The sequence below is a fragment of the Chionomys nivalis genome, chromosome 4 (genome assembly GCF_950005125.1).
Source record: "Chionomys nivalis chromosome 4, mChiNiv1.1, whole genome shotgun sequence".
Lineage (NCBI taxonomy): Eukaryota > Metazoa > Chordata > Mammalia > Rodentia > Cricetidae > Chionomys > Chionomys nivalis.
The window spans coordinates 101,139,382-101,159,167 of NC_080089.1; the positions used below are offsets into that span (position 1 = coordinate 101,139,382).

The window sequence follows — 19,786 nt, forward strand, 5'->3', positions numbered from 1 at the left end:
CCTTCACTCATGGGCCAAAATTGCAGGTGGAAATAGCATTTCCTGTAGTTTCCAGAAATTACGGGGAGGACAGCTGTTATAAATTCATTACTTGTGAAGAGGGGGGTGGAGCAGAAGTGGTAGCGAGGGTAGCCTGTAATGTGCTTGAACCTCCAGAAGAAAACGAGATTTGTTATCCCAGGAGACAGGCTGGTGTTCTATAGTGAACTCAGGGTAGCTGACTCCTAATTCAAAGAGTATGCTAGAGTTCCCACTGCCCTCTCTCCAGAGGAGACAGCCAGGGCTCCCATCTGCTCAACTCCACAGATTTGACCATGGAGTTATTTATTAATTCCGACATTTGGGAGGCAGCCACACTGGCTCAGCTGAGAGGGGAGCAGAGCTCTGGCTTCAGCCTCTGCATCACACTACGGGGCTGCAGGGTTTTCCTTATAGGCACTCCAACCCTAGGAGCACCGGGTGCAGACAGCAGCTCAGCCTGCCTCCCGCTTGTGGTAAGTGACTCACTGCCTGTGTGGGATAGATGGCTGAGGACAGGCAGATGACAAGGAACCCTGGGCTGAGGCAGGGAAGCCTGCTCCTAGGATCTTGGCTTAGATAGGACCCTGACCACTTTTTCCCTTTTGGGAAAAGGAACATAGAGGGATGAAATTTTGACTCTTGGATTCTTAAGTTCTAGTTTGCAATTGGCTTCCTTTAGAGACAATGGTGGTGTGGGAATGTGCTTAACGGTTCCAAGTTTGAATGGTCTTTCTGCTAGAAGCTGGCAGGTACAGACAGACATACAGACAGGTGGACAGTCAGACACAGGTGTGCTGCTTGAATGGGATGCCTGGTCTTTCCTCTTGAGAGACAGCTTTGGTTGAGGCTGTTTGTGTCTGAGAATTCTTGATCTTTTTAGAACTCCCAAATGCTGTCAGTGATGGGGCTAGAGACACAGAGGTGACTTTTTGGTCCAGGATGTGAAAACAAAAGTTATATTTGTATGACAGATGGCTCCATACAGTGACATCATTGTGTCAAGGGAAAGAATGATGGCAAATTTTTCTGAAGCCCGTGTTTTCCATTATCATTGTATCATTCCATTTTCCAAAGTATGAAGAGAAGCCCAAAGTATCTGATTTTAAACCTCATTTTCCATTCATATATATGTGTGTGTTTGTGCGTGTGTGTGTGTGTGTGCTGTACTAATGAACACTTCATCTAGTGTATTTTCAGATCATTTTCAGATGGATTATATCACAGGCAGTTATGATTATTATTTTGAATCACAACCTTGGTAGCTTCTCCAAGGGATTTATGACCTAAACAAGATCTTACTTTGAATCAGATTTGTTTAAATTTCTTCCCTCACAGATATATATATATATATATATATATATATATATATATATCTCACCATGAAGGATTTTACCCTAAGATCAGCGTAAAGCCTCAGTGGGGGGGGAAGGTTGCTGTTATTTTGTAAGGGCTAGGATCGTTTTGTAGCTTGGGAATGAAGATGCTCACATTTGAGCTCATGCGGCTGACCTTGTTTGTCAATGCTGATCCTAGCATCATGAACTTCAGAGCCCTCCCTCATTTCTTGTCTCACGGCACAGAGAACAAAAAGAAAGGTAATAGAAGAAAATCTTTTCAAGATAAGACATGATTCATAAAGGCGACAGCCATGCCATATGTGAACAGTGGTTAACGAAGTCTGCAAACTACTTTTTAAAATAAAGCGCTAAGGCAGATTTTCCCATTATTTTGGGTGTTGGTGCTTGCTCAAGAGCATTGTCCCAGTTTTCCTAAGCTTGATTTTATTCTGTAACAGTTGGATCTGTCTTCATGTGCCCAGTGGCTTGTTTGGGTCAGAAGTCCTTTGGAAAAGGTGCTCCAAACCTGACACACGTATTTGTACTCCCACGTCTTTGTACTACATAGATCTCCCGAATGTAGATGCTATCCACTTTTCCCTTTGAGAGCCCCTTTCTCATCATGAAAAATGTCTTTTAAAAAAGCATGCCAGCGTTCTTTATGTTGTGGCACTTGAAAAGGGGGCAGTAGGACTGAGAATACTGAGGACCCTGGGCCGGTTTTGCTTTTATGTCATTATGAAGAGCAGCATTATGAAGTTTTAGGGACTTACCTGTCTTCATTGTCTTGGGTATTCTTGTTTCCAGTCACTGAGTCCTCACAGGTAGCTAGAGGAGAGATGTCACAGTCTAGCGGACTTGGCAGGGAGGGAGCCATGGATTCATGCCAATGAGTATCCTCAAAGGCCCTTGCCCTTGCCTGCCCCATGGAGCCTCTGAGCCTGGATTCCCTGATGGGCTGCGCAGGAAGCCAGTGGACTGAGAATGTCATGTGATTCCTTGGGACTAATAAGAGGAGAGGACCTCCCACCACAGCTCCTGGCGGAGGGCCAGTCCTGCCCTAGCTTTTGCCTACATATCCGTCAGTGCTTTCTACGCTGGGTCAGGAAACACAGCTTCCTAGAAGTGACTCCCGAAGATCCGTGACAGCTCCATACTCACAGGACACAGGTGTTAGCCAGGGAAGCGCCAATCTAGTACTAGAAGTGATTCACACAACCTTCTGGTGGTGGGCCAACAAACTTGGAACTAGGTGCTGTCCACCCTGTAAGGCACCAAGAGCTGTTTGGGAAATAGAGGAAGAACGAGAATAAACATGGAAGACCCAGAGGCACAAGGGTGAGTTCTTTCTGTTCGTTTTTCACGTTTTCCCATCCTCTATCCTTCACTATTCCCTTTTTGTCTTTACCTCCATTTTCTTTTCTTCCCTCATCCCTCTTTCTTGCCTTCTTCCTACTCATCATTTAAATTATCTCCTCTCTTTCATTCCTCCCATCCACTTGTACCTCCTTCCTTCAATTCAGGCCATAACAGCTCCATCTTTTATTGTTACTGAGGGGCCTTTTTGACCCATGTTCACTTCCAGCCCCTCTTCCTGGCTTGTCTTCCTTAACCACACAGCCAGCTAGCACATACTGAACGTCTACTATGTGCTGTTAGTTCAGAAAAGAAGGCTGAGATGGTGATGAACTCTCCAGCGTGTTAAGATTCAGTTCAGGAATGTTGGTACAGATATGTGTAAAACTAAATAACCGCCATGGTTATGTAATCCTGCAAAACCATAACCAGGGGTGCAAGAAGGTCTGAGGAATCTTGTTAGATGAGTTTCAAGAATGGAACAATTTTTCATGGTGTATGTGTGTGTATCAATGTAACAGAACCTTTTAGACAGTGAATTTAAATTTAATTTCTATATGTTATTAATATTCAGAGAGGAGACAAAACCCCAGTCCTGGACGGAGATGAATGTAGTCAAAAACTCCGTGTTATTGACGTTTATTTTTGTTACCTCCACTTTCCATGGGAAAATAATGTCCTTCTTCAGGGCTCCTGTGGCTGACTAACTTCCCTTCATTCCGGAGTATGACCGTAGTTCCGAATGCTTCTGTTTCCGATGACAGACACGGGGGTTAACCAGACCATTCCAAACTCCAGTTGGTCCATTTATATTGTGACTGGAAAATCCACTGGTATAGAAGGTGAGGCTGAAGAGAAAGTGTTAAAACAGAGTCCCCCATCTTAGGGGGAGAAATTCCAACCCATAATTTCTGTCAGATTTTCAGGTAACCAAAGCTCTCAAAGCTGAATCTGACCAGTTAGAGCCCAGGGAGCCTGGAAGTCAAGATTTGGGTTAGAACTACTAATTTGGCTAGTTCGTGCTTGGCATGGCATTGGATTTTTTTTCAGTGTTAGCATTCAAACCCAGAACCTCTTACATGTTAGACGAGTGCAGAGTCTCTAAGCTATACCCTTTACTTCTGTTTCTTCTTTATTGCAGCACTTCGGCATTGAAAAGCTTCAATTGCCTTGTCATTTGCAGTGCCTAATTCTGTAGGTCAGAAAAAGTCTACAGTTTTACATGTCTGCTGACAGCTACATTTAATCTGCGTTTGTGGTTTTCCTAGTGGATGTGTAACTGAAGCCAATTCAAATTGTGGTTTTTCAACATCCCTCACTCATAGACGGCTATCTTAATATTGCTGTAACACCCGTACAGTAAGCAGATGCCCAAAGAGGAGGCAGTATGCCGTACTGTCCAAGCATCTGGGCCATCAGCATGCTTTGTCATGTACCTGAGAACCTGACAAAATGTGGTGGGAAGGACAAACTGATACCTCCGGATATAACTGTAAATATGCTTTTGCCTCAGATGAGATGGGTATATAATGTGAACAGGGGGCATTGACGTGCAAATCTTCTATTATACCGAAGACAAAACATTAAATAAATATGCAACAAAAGTGTGCACCCTGAGAAACACCCTGTGCTGATGAGCGCTGGTCCTAGCCCTGTGTCTGCATCTCTTTTCGTGGAAGTGCTTATATGGAATCCAGCTGAGGCGCGTGTTATCAGCCTCACTATGGGAGCTGATGCTTCTAAGTTTATTCACTCTGAGGCTAGCATTTCCCTGTGATTGTTCCGTGTGATGCTTAGATGTCTTAGCCTTACTGTTAGCGTTGCTTGGGAGATTGAAGGTGGTTGGGGATCTCTTCTGCTCATGACCTTTGGAGTTTTGCCCTGGAGCAAAGGAAATAATCCCTTGATCAAATATTTGCTGGCTGCTTAGAATGTAAATGTTCTCACTGCTCTGCTTCCATTGATTATTGAAAAGTTCATGACATCACACATCCTATGATGTGTGTGCCGACTGTGGGTGTGTGTGTCTGCTGCGTTAGGAAGGATGCCTGTCAGTCTAAGAACACTGCGTGATTCCTAGAGTCTGTCTAGACTTTACTTTCTCAAGTGAGACCTGGTTGAAAGGGTGGCCCTGTAGAGGAAGGAAGGGGGACGAGGTCTTTGGTGATGTATGCACCCCATTATGTGTTAGGATGGGGGTCATTAAATGGCAATTTGAAGACCACACTCCTTCCTATGGTGAAGGGGAATTATTTGAATTAAAGTGATGTGGAAGAATAAAGATAAGTTGATGAGTTCAAGGCCAGCCTAGTCTACAGATGAAGGTCCAGTCTCACAAAACAAACAAACAATAACAAAAATTAAACCAGGATCCAAGCATGGACTCTTTTGCATCTTGAAATAAATAAAACATTTATCCTCAATTGTGAAGGTGTTTTAGGCAAAGAATAAAATGATAAATAAAATTAAATATTGGGTCAGCAGAATAAATTGACTTTTGTTCCCAATTTGATTAGAAGTCATTTAATAGAAATCCTAAGAAAATCTTTAAACTATGGGATTTTTAAAAGAATTCAGAGAATTTAATGAAATACATATATGATCTATGATCAATTTAAAAATATTCTTGGTTAAATAATGTCAGATCTATGATAAACCTTGTGCAAAAGTGTCAGAGGTATTAGTAAGAAAGCCAAACCTAGCTAGCTAATCAAAAACCATCAAATGACTATTTTGCGAATGACAGAAACCAAGAACATAATACATTAAAAATCATATGGAATACAACCAAATTTTAATAAAGTTAGGTTTCCTACTTTCTAGGCCAGTGTTTAAAATAAAGATTAAATAGTTTAAGGAAAGAAAAACAAAACAAAGAAAGGAAGAAAAAGAGAAAGAAAGGAAGGAAGGAAGGAAAAAAGCAGTCCAGTGAACACAGTAAGACCTCTAACCTAGGTTTGTTTAAGTTCTGGGGATTAAACCCAGGGCTTTGAGAGTTCTGGGCAAATTCTCCACTCCCGAGATAAATCCCCTCCTGCCCAAGTACCTCCCTGCTCCTGATCAGCTCCCCACAGCTCTTACTGGAAACTCAGCAGCTTGATCCTCATCCTTCTTAGAAACAGAGGGGTCAAGAATGTGGAAAAGGCTCTGGGACGTTTTCTGGACCCATGCAAAATGGTACCCCGTTTCTGTTCTCAACCCTTCAGCACACGGCAGCTGAAGAAAGGGCTTTCCCTTTCCGTTCTCCTCAGGTGTCCTGAGCTGAAAATACTGTTTTGAAAAGACAGTAGACATTCAGGGGTGGTTTGCTTTCCACACATGGCTAATGCTGTCTGTGCTCTGAGTTTATCGGTACAACACCAGCATATGTCATTTTGAGCAAACCCCTTTCTACAATGCATGTTGACTGTCTGCTGACCTGAACACTGGGACCCTCAATGCTCTGCACATGAGTTCCCCTGCTTAGGCTTGTCTGCCTCCACCTGCACTCACAGATTCTATATCATCTGGGGCTGCTTTTTTCATGGAGACCGTCTTACTCTCAAAGCCCCAGAACAAATTATCTGGCCCTTTATAAAAAACTTGTCCTGATACTTAACAATTAGAAAGTTGATCCTAGAAGGAAGAGAAGGAAGTCCTGGTCAGGGTAGTTTGCAGATAGAAGTCCACAGATAGGGTCTGAAACCTCTTATGAGGTGAGGATATAAAGGGGCACCTGGGCATGGTGGCATACGCCTTTAATCTTGGGAGGCAGAGGCAAGCAGAACTCTGTGAGTTTGAGGCCAGCCTGGTCTACAGAGAGAATCCGGGACAGATAGGGCTACACAGAGAAACAATGGAGAGAGCGAGAGCGAGCGAGCGAGCGAGAGAGAGAGAGAGAGAGAGAGAGAGAGAGAGAGAGAGAGGAGAAGAGACTATAAGGAGGCCTGCAGAAAACAGGGTGGGTAAGAGATTACCTGCAAGACACCTGAGAAGAGCTCCTGCCACCCAAGTTTAGGATGCAAAGCCACTCAAATCCTAGTTGGGTTTGTCCTTAATAATATGCCGACGTTTTTCATCACAAAAGCTACATAAAATAAAATACTCCAGAGAGGGACAGGGAGCTGAATAGATTTTTTTCAAATAAGGCTCTGTTCTCCCACAGCCGGGCCACGCTGGCTTTTCAGTTTCAGAAAAAAAAAAAAAAAAAAAAAAAAAAAAAAAAAAAAAAAACCCATCTTGTGGGATTTGACCTTGCGTTTTTTTTTTTTTTTTTTTTTTTTTTGGTTATTTTTTTATTTATTTTATTTTATTTTATTTTTTTCAGCAACTGAACTGGAATCCTGTTAAGAAATTTCCAGTTCTTATTTCAATAGGAAGTCAGAAATTTTGGTTCTAAAAGTTTAGAAAACCTCCTCCAAAACCCTCTGCTCAAGAACACTTCAAACTGCCACTAAAATTTTAAGAGTTCAAAATGTGTCGATATATATGGTAGAAGATAGACTGTCTTGTGTTCATGTCTTAGTATACATTCATTTGTGTGTATAAATATGTTTGTCTGAAATGTATGTAAAACATACAGTATAAAGTATGTGTGCATATCCTTGTATGTGCTGTATGTCTGGGTGCTATGAGTGGTAAACACAGTAGGGAGAGTCAGAATATTTCATGTTTTCTTGGAAAAGAATGCAGTTAACGTTTAAAACCCTCTCCATGGCTTATGCTTAGTTCTCGTGCTCTTCTTTTCTTTTCTCCTTCCTTCTTTTTTTCTTTCTTCTTTCAACTGTGAAATAACTAGCATAAACTACAATCTTAGCTAGTTTAGACTTTATAATATTCGAAGAATATACACATTTTATGGAACTCAATAATAATTGGGCATCTTGACCTTGCGTTTTTAAAGCATTGATGGTGAACTAGATGATTGGATTTCCTTGCCCCAGCAACCAGAATCTTTTTTGCCACTTTGCAGGTGTTATGTTTTCTGGGTAACCAGCACTGTGTAAAAGGTCCCCAAGGAACCCACAGCCATGGCAAGCTCACCCCCTCCACCATTAAGGAGGCCACAATGGAGATTGCTAACAATGAAGGGGGCAGCACAGGCTTTTGGACCAACAAAGATGGAAAGCTTTGGGTACTATTTCTTTTCCATATGTGGCTAATGTCTGTATTAGAAAGTTATTAGTGTGAACCCAGCTCTATGCCAAGTCATTCTTGTCATTTTGAACAAACGACAATGTTGCCGTGTGAAATGTCTCCTGTAGATGCCTGTTTAAGCACTTGGTCACTTGGTGGTGCTCTGTTAGAAACTTCAGGAGGTCGAGCCTCTCTGAAGGAAATGGGAGTGGCCCAGCTCCAAGTCCCATCCTTCTTCTTGATTCCTGCCTCTGGATACAAGGTGATCAGGTGTCTCCTGTGCCCGCCTTGAGCCACGATGGGACTGTATCCCTTCCTAACTCATGATCCAAAATAAACCTGCCCTTCCTTAAGTTGCTTGTGCCAGTAATTCAAATAACTAACACGTTTTCTTAGAGCACAGGTGTCCTGCTTGCTGTCCTAAGTGTCTGGGACACTTAGACTCCACAGGAAATTGCCGTGGTTCAGGGTTGCCCCACGCAGGTGGGCAGCACTGCTGACGAGCATACAGGAGCTCTGTAGGCTGGGGACCCTATGACCTGACTCCTTGTGGGCTTCTCTTTACCTATGACGGGGAAATCAAGCTAGATAGCTTTCAAGGCATCTTCTGGCTCTTTGACTCGGAGGCCTTCTGAGGCCATGGGCAGTGCTCTTCATGCTCTGTGGTGCTTCTAGCCCCCGGGGTGCCTTTGAGACCAGCAGGGAAACCAGCAGGCCAGGAAGTCCCTGGGGCTCAGAGAGAAGGGAGCTCTTGGATGTTCTAAGAACAGGGCTCTGGAGGCTGGAGGTGTGGGATGGTGCACGTATAGGACCACAGGCACATGTGCCTGAGTCTGGACTGATTTTGCCCAATTCTGGAGCAAAGGAGAGAGAGCACAGCCCCTCAGGATCCAGGGGCTAGAGAAGCGCCCATGCAGCACGGATTACCGTCTTCTCCACCTTGCTCAGGCCAGCGGTGGGATAATGCCTGGCCTTTGCAGATATCATACCTGGACCCAAGAGTGTGGTGCTTAGACTAAGGAAAGGGGAAAGAGTCATTAAAACATGTCACTGGGGGCCATAAGTACACAATGCTGGGGCTCCTCTTGCTGGGGTCAAAGAACCCTCCATGAAGAGAAATAACAGGTCTGAGCACACTCAAGTCAACCATCAGTTTCCTCCAATTGCCCAAGAAGACAGTCTATTTCTCCGGGAAAAAGTGTATGTGTTTGTTTTTAGAAAAGTAATTAGATAGGTTTACATTTGACCAAAGGACAAACAAGCTCCCTGAAGCCAGTTCCCATTTTACATTCAAAATTCAAACCCAGCCTGGAGGGCTCTTGCCTGCCAGTGCACACTTCTGAGTGCTGCAGCTGCAGGCTAGAACAGTGCCCTGCTTTACACAGTAATGTAGTTTGGGGTTCAGGACTCTTACCTGTCAGGTCCCAGAGCTATTCGCTATTGGAGACTTCCCTGAGCATCACAGGATGCCTGTGACACCATCCCTGGCCTCTAATGCATTTGTTGCCAGTAGCAGACCTTCCCCCTTCCCATTGCTGTCCCTTAGTGATAGCAGCATCCCAAGTTCACAGACTTTTCCCTGTCCCAGCCTCGCCGCGACAAACGGAGACTCAGTCACATGGCCCACACGGACATCTGCCATCCAAAGAAAGGTGTAGATATATATTTTAACTTGCGTTCCATTTTGTTTTCCTTTATACCAAAATTCTGTTGCTAATGACTTAGGCCCTTCTTCCTGGCTGGCTGAGATCCTGGTGTGTGTCACTAGGAAGCCTTTGCCTGGCTGGCACCCTCCCAAATCTCTCCAGCACTTTCTCTTTGAAGCCTGGAGCCTCCTAAGGAAGTATTAAGAGCCAGCCGACTATGAGAGCAGTGTGCTCGTCTCTGGGCTAAGTGCCTCTGCTCAGGCAGTAAAATGCTTCAGCGGCATGAGCATATGGCATCAACACGGCCTCCGAAAGCCATGCTGGGAGGTTAACAAGCATAGAGGGAAGGGAGGCAGGTTGTAGTAGGCTCAGAAAGTTGACAGACTGGGACCTCCCCTTCCTTAGGAGGACTGGGCTGGCTTTCCTTAGGGTACTTGATTCTGTACAGTCCATACCTTATGTGCAAGAGGGTTACTATCATGTATTGTTCCTTCAGTAAGGCTTGCTCCAGACCCTGACATCTGCCTCAGAGAGGGATTTGGAGCAGCCATGTGGTCCAGCACCAGCCCTTATGTCTGAACCCAGGGAGGCATCTACCTTCCATTAGGCAAAAGGATGTGAACAGCTCATCAGCAGCCCACTGCATCCTGTGTGCATGGGCTCTTGAAGGTGACATCCATCACCTGGACGACTCTCGGCAGACAATTAGCCTATGGGATTGGTCAGAGATCAGCTGTGGAGGTTGCACAGTGTCCCAGTTTAATAAGCCCAGGACGAACAAGGTTAGAAAAGGCCATTGGCATATTTTATCCCAAAAGCATATTGGCTATGAAGTTTCACGATAGTACCAAAAGTGATCATACCTGGGTGCCCTCATCAAGGCATGATGATAATGAACTTTTTTGTTTGTTTGTTTGTTTTGAGATAGGGTTTCTCTGTAGCTTTGGAGCCTGTCCTAGAACTAGCTCTTGTAGACCAGACTGACCTTGAACTCACAGAGATCTGCCTGCCTCTGCCTCCAAAGTGCTAGGATTAAAGGTGTGCACTACCACTGCCCAGCTGAAAATAGACATTTTTAAATTGAATTTATTTTATCATTATTATTATTGTAAATGTGTATGGTGGCAGGAGATATACACCACAGTGTTTGTATGGAGGTCAGAGCACAACTTTGCCTTTCTTTTCAATTTTATGTGGGTTTTGGGAATCAAAGTCAGGTCATCAGGACTGTATTGTAAGTAACAATCTCACTGGTGCTATAACGGATACATTCATGGGGTTTATTTTAGAGCAGATCTTTGGAATAAGTAAGAATCATTGGAAAAATGTCCCCCCCTCTTCATTTCTTTTTTGAACCACGATCTCACATAGCCCAGGCTGGCCTTGAACTTAGCTTAGGATGACCTTGAACCCTGATTCTCCTGCTTCCATTTCCTATTTGTGCAGCGCTGATGATGTGACCCAGGCCTTCATGTCCCCTGCCACCTGGGTTACATGTACAGCTTTACCTAGAAAAACCTTCCCGAGACAAATTCAGTGGGGATACTCTGAACCATAGTTGAAGGTGGGCACTGTACATGTGTGTGACAAGGCATGAGAGTATCCATGCCTTACCACACACACAGTGTGAATGTATGGGTCAGATGGCTCAGCTTAGTCACTTCCTGCTTAGAGTGAGTGGATGAGTTACTTAATATCCCTGGCTCTGGTCTTTTGTGGTTATAGATAATGCATTAGGAGTTGAAAAGCACAGAAGGCTCCTGATGATAGGTATCACTGTCACACAGTGTGCTCTTATCTGTGGTGAGAAAATAGGTACCAAGTCTCGATTTAGGCTCCTCAATGGCTTACATATATAATTATATATAATGCATATAATATATGTACACTTACAATATAATATACTATATACACACATATATATGTATGCATATATAATTATACAAATGTGTATAAATACATATACAATACACATGCATATGAAACGTATTCACCTCATTTCATGCTTGGTACTGGGTGAGGAGGTTCTGTATCTTGAAATGCTTTCATTCAGTAAGACTAGAAGACCATATTTCAGACACCTGAAATATCTTCCTACTAAATCTCTAGCGCTCCAGCTTTTCATTCGTTCCATAACCATTTATTGAGCACCTACTGTGTGCCAAACACTCTCCTAGGGGCTTTGGATTCAGCTGTGAAAATAGACAAAAACCAATGATACATTTTTTTTTAAAAAAATAGTGTTTAAAACTTTTTGTTTTAGTGTGTTGGGGTATGTGTGTGCATGTATGTGTATTAATCTGAGCATGTTCATGTAGAGGCGAGATGTCAATGTCTGATTTGTTCCCAATTGCTCTCCACCTTAATTTTTTTGGGGGGGACAGGGCAAAGTCTTTCATTGAAAATGAAAGCTCAATGAATTGGCTGCCAGCAATCCCGCACCCCATGTTCTCCCGTCTCCTCCTCTCCCCGTGCTAACCTTTTACATAAGTGCTGGCGATTTGAACCCAGTCCCTCATGCTTGCGGAGTGATGCCTTCATTCACCAAGCCATCTCTTCATCTCACTTTCTCGGAGGTTATGTGCCCAGTGTGGTTCTGCCATGCCTCCAGGAAAGAAGTCTGGTGCTCAGCATTGTTAGAGCGTTTGTGAACAAACTGTGCCCTGCTTGTTCTGTGTTGGGTGCTGGGGAAGAAGGGTGTACTGAGAACAGAGATTCTGGAATCCAGCCTCAGTGGTGGGCGAACTGGATAACTGGTACATGAGCAATTAATTTGGAGACAGAAAATGCAGATTCATGACAGGTGTCTTGATAATCCTAGAATTTTTAAATACATTTCTGGATGAATAATTCATTAAGGCTTTTTACTGAGGCATGTCAAGGCATGGTGCCTGGAATATACTACGTAAGACTGTGCATGAATGAACAGTTCACTGAAGGAAGGGCTGCCATGTATGGTTGCATGAGTAATGTATGTGCAACTCCAAGGGCATCCCATTGAGATGGTGGCTGCAGGGCCAAGGACAGCAGCTCTGTTCATCACCTTGCTCACAGAGTCTCATTAAGTCCTTCCTACACCCAACTTACTGTCTGAGTGGCATCTCCCCACACTGTGGCAGCTTTGGAGTCTACAGCCAGGGAGGTCAGTTTTTCCCTAGGTTCATGAAATATAGCAGGGAGGGGCTCTCGGTCAGAACACAGTTCCTGCTTGGAGAACAGAAAGAACAGCCTCTCCATGATGAACTGTGAGGGAGTCTTGGGAGCAGCCAGGTCTTTGTGGTGAAAGAGGAAGACACAGAAATGGAGATTTTCTAGGTCTTGTGCTTCCTGGTGTAAGTTTATGAGCCCTTTGTCCTGTTTTCTCTTGCTGAAACATACCATCTACTAAACTGTTTTTTTTTATATTTATTTATTTATTATGTATACAATATTCTGTTTGTGTGTGTGCCTGCAGGCCAGAAGAGGGCACCAAACCCCATTACAGATGGTTGTGAGCCACCATGTGGTTGCTGGGAATTGAACTCAGGACCTTTGGAAGAGCAGGCAATGCTCTTAACCTCTGAGCCATCTCTCCAGCCCCTAAACTGTTTTTTTTTTTCTTGGAAGACTTGAGAAAGACCCCAGGAAACACCAGCTGACCAAGGCTCTGGACACACTGCAGACACTGTTGAAAATCAAGGGAGTCAGCAGAACTGGGGAGAAGAGAGACAGCTTCTATCGCAATTTCTCTCGGAACTCTCTTTGAATATCTGCCCTTCCCTGGAGTCAGCAGTAAAAAATGTGTAATAGAGAACTGTGTGTAACAAGAGGGCCTGCTTGTTGGGGTTTTTATCCTGCCCAGTTCCCACAGCCGTTTAGCCCCAAAAGAATCACACAGAGGTTCTGTGTTAGTTATGACTGATTGGCCCATTAGCTCAGGCTTCTTATTAACTCCTATAACTTACATTAGCCCATTATTCTAGTATATGTTAGCCAAATGGCTCAGTACCTTTTTCAGCAGGACAGGTCACATCCTGCTTCTTCGGTGATCTGGGCAGGATTCAGAGGAAGCTTCCTTCTTCCCAAAATACTCCTGTTCTCATTGCCCTGCCTCTACTTCCTGTCTGGTTGTCCCGTCTAAACTTCCTGCCTGGCTACTGGCCAATCATTGTTTATTTAAAACTTGATTGACAGAATACAGACAATTCTGCACCAATGGTGGCTGTTGCTTCTCTCCTTATGTCTTGGATGGTTGCAGTTGTAAGCAGGATTTTACACTTTCTGTTCTGTTCCTCCTCCTTAGAACAACGGAAGAGGGAGGGAAAGGAGGACACTGCTGAGTCACACATGGGATTCCTTGAATATTCCCCACGATCCTGAGGGGAGTCTGCCTTTCTGTGGTCTGGGGGTGTCACACACAGTGAAACTGTGGGAACAAACCCAGTCTCTAATGATGCTCCTTGCTCATCGTTTAGTTAATTCTCAGTAAACACTCAGACACTTAACTCCCGGGGGCCACAAAACATAAAACTGAGGCTTTCATCATGCTGGAATAGGTATAGATAGTGATGGAGATAATGTTGAGGTTCTAGGAAATGAGGTTTTTGAGCTCTCTGATTTCAAGACGGTATGGTATACTTCTTGCGGACACATCTGGCTCCATGCGCTGTGAACACCTCTTTGAATTTCAGAGCCTGTAGAACCTACAGATATTCAACTAGTGTTGAACAGGTTCCATGATGCCTTCTGTATTGATCTTCCTAATAAAAATGGGAAGACTGAGGCAGAGATACATGCTGCACTCACGAATCCTCCCAAGGAAGAGATTATTACCTACGTGTTACATGTGAGGAAACTGAGGTCTTCAGCAATTGTGTATCCAGAGCGTTTGGTTCTGGATTTTTCATCTCCAGTAACTCCTGTGTAATGTGTGTTCTTTATGCAGTATGAGTTCTTATGACCAGGGAGGGTGCTAGTTCCCTAAATGGAAGGAAGGCGATGATGGTCACACCCCCTGTGAATAGGTGAAGACTGACCCCTACTTCGTCTGCAATCACACTGGTCAGACATTGGGCTTGATTTTATATTCCGAGAGCATTTCAATGAGGAAGGTACTGATTTCCGTCCCATTTGACAGATGATGATGTTAAGGTCCACAGAGACAAATGGCCTCTCCAAAGTCACACAGTTGTTAGACATGCCCCATCTTTTTGTATATGCATGCGTGTTGGAGGGTAGGTATGTTTGCACATGTATTTGTAGGTAAACATGTGGAGACCAGGGGGACATTAGGAATCTTGCTTTGTCATTCTCTGCCTTATTTCCTTAAGAGAAAGTCTCACACTGATCTTGGAACTAGGTTGGTAGGCGTTGAGCCCCAGTGAGCCTCCTGCCACTCCTCCACTCAGCATTAATACTGCAAGAATGCAGAGCCATGCCTGAGTATTTACATGGATGCTAGGGACGCGAACTTAGGTCCTAATGCTTGAACAGCAAGCGCTCTACCGCGGAGTCAATCATCCCAGCTTCATACTCTTACATCTTTTTCTTTCCTGTTGGATTTTATGTTTCTAGAAATGATGATGAATTATTTCTAATTAATCCCTCCATTCCTCAAACTATCTGAAAAAATGTTTTTCTCCCTACGGAGGTAATTCTTTGGCCTCCTATACTTACTAACCACAGCAGATGTCACTGGGTCAGACATTGGCCTCTGTGGAATGCTTTTCTAACTATCTTCTGTCCCTCAGGTAGACAGGAGAGAGGAAGGTGTGCAACAGATGTCTGTCTTGGTATTAGGTATAGCATCTCTTAATCAAAATTCAGCATTGATTCATTTTGAGTGACTTTGTTAGCCATCCGGGCGTGCCAACTTGACAAATCACCTCAATGGCTTGATACAATGGAGCGACCGCAGCACAGCTACCTCATTATCAGTGACCAGGGACTTCAGTCAGCTTAAGATCTGCTTCATGGTCAGCGCAGCGGAGCTGGGTGCCAGTCTGTTCTGTGCCAGCTAGCAAAGAGACAGCCCTTACTCATCTCTAGGGCCTGGTAGGCTACAGAGGACAGGGAGGAGAGGAGTTCCTTTTGGTGGGAGGAAGGAGGAAGACCATGTCAAGGGCTCCAAAAATCTCCATTCCAACAGGAATGACTCTTATTTTATTGCTAACATGGAGACAGAAAGAATTTGAGGCAACTCTTGGATTTCCCAAGATGGAATCTACAGGTTTGCAGTTCGATTGGGCATGCAGTATTCATTTTGCTTCCATGGTGAACCCACTGTCGATTTCCACTCATTGTCAGCTTGACGACTTGAAGCCCCTCAGTGCTGGTTCCACCTCTTGCTGCTCTTGCTTTTCCTTTCCCATCTGTCATCTTTTAAGACTGTTTGCCCCAAACTGTCAGGAGTGCTTTAGTTCAGGGAATTGTGCATTTTTGTTTAGACTGTCTCAGAAGATGACATGAGTGCTTGCCTTTAAAAACTGCCAGGACAGGGCTATTTCCCATTAGACTGTTAAGCTCCTTCACAGTAAATGCTAAGTGTGCTTTACAAAGTAGAAGACGACATGGTACAGCTCTCAGCTTGTCTCTCTGTTTGGCTCCTCTTTGTAAACACACACACACCAAGAAATATTGACAGCCATTATGTATGAGCTTACTTTTTATTTTATTTTCTGTAATTTTTCTAAATTAAAAAAGAATTTATATGAAAAATATCACCTTTGTTGTTGAAATATGATATAATAATAAAAATGATACATTTCACACATACATATTATTTGTTTGCCCTGTTTCTTTCTTAAAATTGCCCAGAGCTTGTAGGACCTTCTTAAGGAAAGACATACAAGGCAGGAAGAGAGAGAGGTGCCATTCAGAGATGGGGGGGGGGGATATCATTTATACCACAAGACCCAATTTAATCAGGGTCAACCAGTCCCTCACCCCTCTCCTCTTGTGCTTGTTTAGGTTAAGTATTCTCAGGCATCTTCTGATGGTTACCATATTGCAATTAAAATGCCGGGACTGGAGTGTTTTAGCATCTCCTTCCACAACCCCAGCTGTCAACAGCTGTCCCTGTCTAATCAGAATCCATATTGTTCCCTTCCTTCAAGCAACTTTCAACTTTCTCAGGTGACAACGGATAGAAGAGAAAGACATCATCTGAATTTTAATTTAGTCTTGTCATTTAGAAAATACACTAAAGAAGTAGCCTTAGGATGGCTTGTCAATGAAAGGATGATGACATACCCGTTGGAGGTCCAGTCACTGCCATCTTCTCATCCATGGTGGGATGCTGTGGAGCAGCAGAAGGACTGGTACCCAGAAGCAGTTGATGAAGAGCAGAGAAAGGGCCCTTGGCTATAAATATCATCACATGCCAGCTGTCTCAGTCATGGAAGAAAGGAGATCTGAACCTCATTTACATGGTCCCTAAGAATGAATTAGTTTGAGTCTTGCAGGCTTTGTGAAAAGACAATGAGACTAGCACCCCCAAACTTCCCAACAGGCGAACATTACTCCAGACTGTAAAGTTATTCCATGTAACACGTGGCCCTGATACCCCTGACTCCTTTAACTGTAGAGTTTCCCTACAGTGGAAGCCATGACATCTTCTGTACTGGCTATGTTGTGACATGTGCTTCTAAGCGTGATGTGTGGGCGCACACATGGTCATCATACACAGAAGCCCTTCATGCGTACATCTACTACAGATGAGTAAACACACAGGCTTCATCCAGAACCCATAGCTCATTCATTAGCTTGGTGTTTCTTCAACCCTAAGAGGCACGTGGGACGCTTATAAACAAGCAGGTTCTCAGGTCTCGTGGCTGGAGTCTGAAGAGCCTGCCTTTCTGACAAGTAGAAGGCTGTGAATCCAGGGACCACACCTCCAGTAAGAAAAGTGTAATCAACGGCTTGTCTCCCTAGGGATCACCAGCTATTCAAAGGGGCTTTGGAGAAGACTGGCTTCTGTAGATAGTTTTTCCTTACGCGTTCTTTTCTTGACAAGCATAATTGTTTCTTACGTACACTTTGATGTGTAAATAACTCGATTGGTTGGTTAGTTGGCTTGTTGATCTGAGATGTGTGTCACTATGCACCCATGAAGGTCAAAGGACAAACTGAATCACCTGCTGTTCTCTCCGGCTGCCTTGTGGGAATCGGGGATCAAACTCAGGGCATTGGGGGCCTCCAGTAAGTAAAAGAGCTTTTATCTGCTGAGCCAAGTTGGGTTTTGTTTTTAAACCCAGAATGGACTTGCCCAAGCCGGTGTCATTGACTGACTTTGTACAGGCTGGGCAGGTATACTTACACATGTCAATCCCTCTTCATTCCCCATAGACTGTGAGCTTCTGGAAGAAGACAGACAAGGCCTGGATCAGGATCTGCTGTTCTCAACATGCTTATCGTTTTGATTGTGATCTGTTGGAATGAGATGGGAAAAATGCATTGCAGTAAGATGTAGCACAGAAATGTCAAGGAATTTCGGCTGGAACTTCCCTGCTTTGCACTCCTGCTTAAACTGGAGCTCAGTTTCTTTCAAGATCCCTGTGGTGTGACAGTTGGAAACACATTAATAAAAATCTCAGTTCATGTCCCTTTTTCCCCCCTCCCTTGTGGAGGTCAAAGTACAAGGTTCTCTGCCTTGGGGTTTGAAGTAAAACCCCCATTGTCCAAAACAATTGGTCATTGGCCTCTGAAACTCTCCTGTGAAGGCTATAGTGGGCTGTTGGGATGACTGGGTGGGGCAAGTAAGAGAAAGAAGATATAGGTGCTTGCTCAGTGGTGTGGGTACGGGCTCAGTGGTGTGGGTACGGGCTCAGTGGTGTGGGTACGGGCTCAGTGGTGTGGGTACGGGCTCAGTGGTGTGGGTACGGGCTCAGTGGTGTGGGTACAGGCTCAGTGGTGTGGGTACCGACTCAGTGGTGTGGGTACGGGCTCAGTGGTGTGGGTACGGGCTCAGTGGTGTGGGTACCGACTCAGTGGTGTGGGTACCGACTCAGTGGTGTGGGTACGGGCTCAGTGGTGTGGGTACTGACTCAGTGGTGTGGGTACCGGCTCAGTGGTGTGGGTATGGGGCAGGCAGATAATTTGCTGTTGAGGCTGTGTTGTGATGAAGCTCACCCGTCGTACTGGGAACAGCAGGACCTGGGTTGGGAGAACTGAAGCACCCTTGGAAAAGCCTAGAGGAAGATGGCGATTCTCTTGTTCAGCAGCAGGTGATCATGGGAAATTAAAAATGTGAGTGCAGTTGGCTTTGGTCTACTGGAGTTCACGAGGAATGATAGCAATAATCACATTGGAGCACTCTAAATAACCTTGACAGCCACAAGGATTGCATCTGCTTGGATTCAGCCTTTAAATCTTACAGGAGTCTCCTCATTTGTGGGGTGGATGGGAGGACAAAGGCATAAGACACCCCCCACACCACCATCTACTTCACATAGACTGAGACACTTTCAAGACTCAGTGCTTGAAATCTTATACTTAGTATGGATGAGATTCTTTGATTTGTTTTCTAATCTATCATCTGTCTGTCTGTCTGCCTATCATCTTTGTATGTCTGTGGGAATACATATACCATGGGACACATTGGAGGGTAGAGACAGCTTGCAGGGACGGGTTCCTTCCTTCCACCATGTGGGTTCTGAGGATTGAACGCAGGTCCTTAGGGTTGGTTTGAATCCCTGATTCCCACAAGCCTTTACCCACTGAACTATCATGCTGGCCCACTATTTTGCTTGGATTGGTTTTTATATACTGGGTATTGAATATAGGGCTGACACAGTCTAGGCAAAGGTCTACCACTGAGTTCTATCCTAGCCCTCTTTTTTTCCCGGTTTATTTTAATTTTGAGACAGTATCTTACTGTTACTTACGCTGCCTTTGGACACACCCTGTAGCCAAGACAGGCCTTGAACTTGTGACTTGTCTCATCTCCTGAGTAGGTGGAGTTACAGCTCAGACCTGCGTCTCTTTTTTTTAATGCTGAAAACCATAATACCCAGTCATCACATCAAGTCCAGTATAGTTTAGGGTGGTTTGTTGATGTTCTTTTGTTTTGCTTTTGTGTGCATGAACATATTGATGTGTGCTTGGGGTACATGTGTATATGTGTGCACATGCATGAGGACATGAGAAGGGAACCTCAGGCTCATTCATCACAGGAGTGGGTGGTATTCCTCGGGAGGGAGCCACATACCTTGTTTGTTTCTGTGCTTCAAGATTTTCATTTTAATTTTGAAAGTTTATTTATTTCTGTGTGGGTGTCATGTATGTGTGTGTGTGTGCTGTGTGCCCCTGTGTGCAGGTGCTCGGGACCCTGCA

The 19,786-nt window shown here is 44.3% G+C and overlaps 1 protein-coding gene across 3 annotated transcripts in view; it reads left to right on the top strand.

The window, feature by feature from the left end:
- The window catches only part of Cpne4 (copine 4), a 471,398-nt gene that overhangs the window by 17,620 nt on the left and 433,992 nt on the right, over positions 1-19,786 (top strand). The window contains exon 1 of one of the 3 annotated variants that reach the window (XM_057768129.1): positions 2,509-2,696. The exons of the other annotated variants lie outside the window; for them this stretch is intronic. Coding sequence (XP_057624112.1) covers positions 2,674-2,696 — 23 coding nt within the window. The 5' untranslated portion in view covers positions 2,509-2,673. Of the gene's footprint in view, positions 1-2,508; positions 2,697-19,786 lie in introns of those variants that run through there. 3 annotated transcript variants of the gene reach the window in all.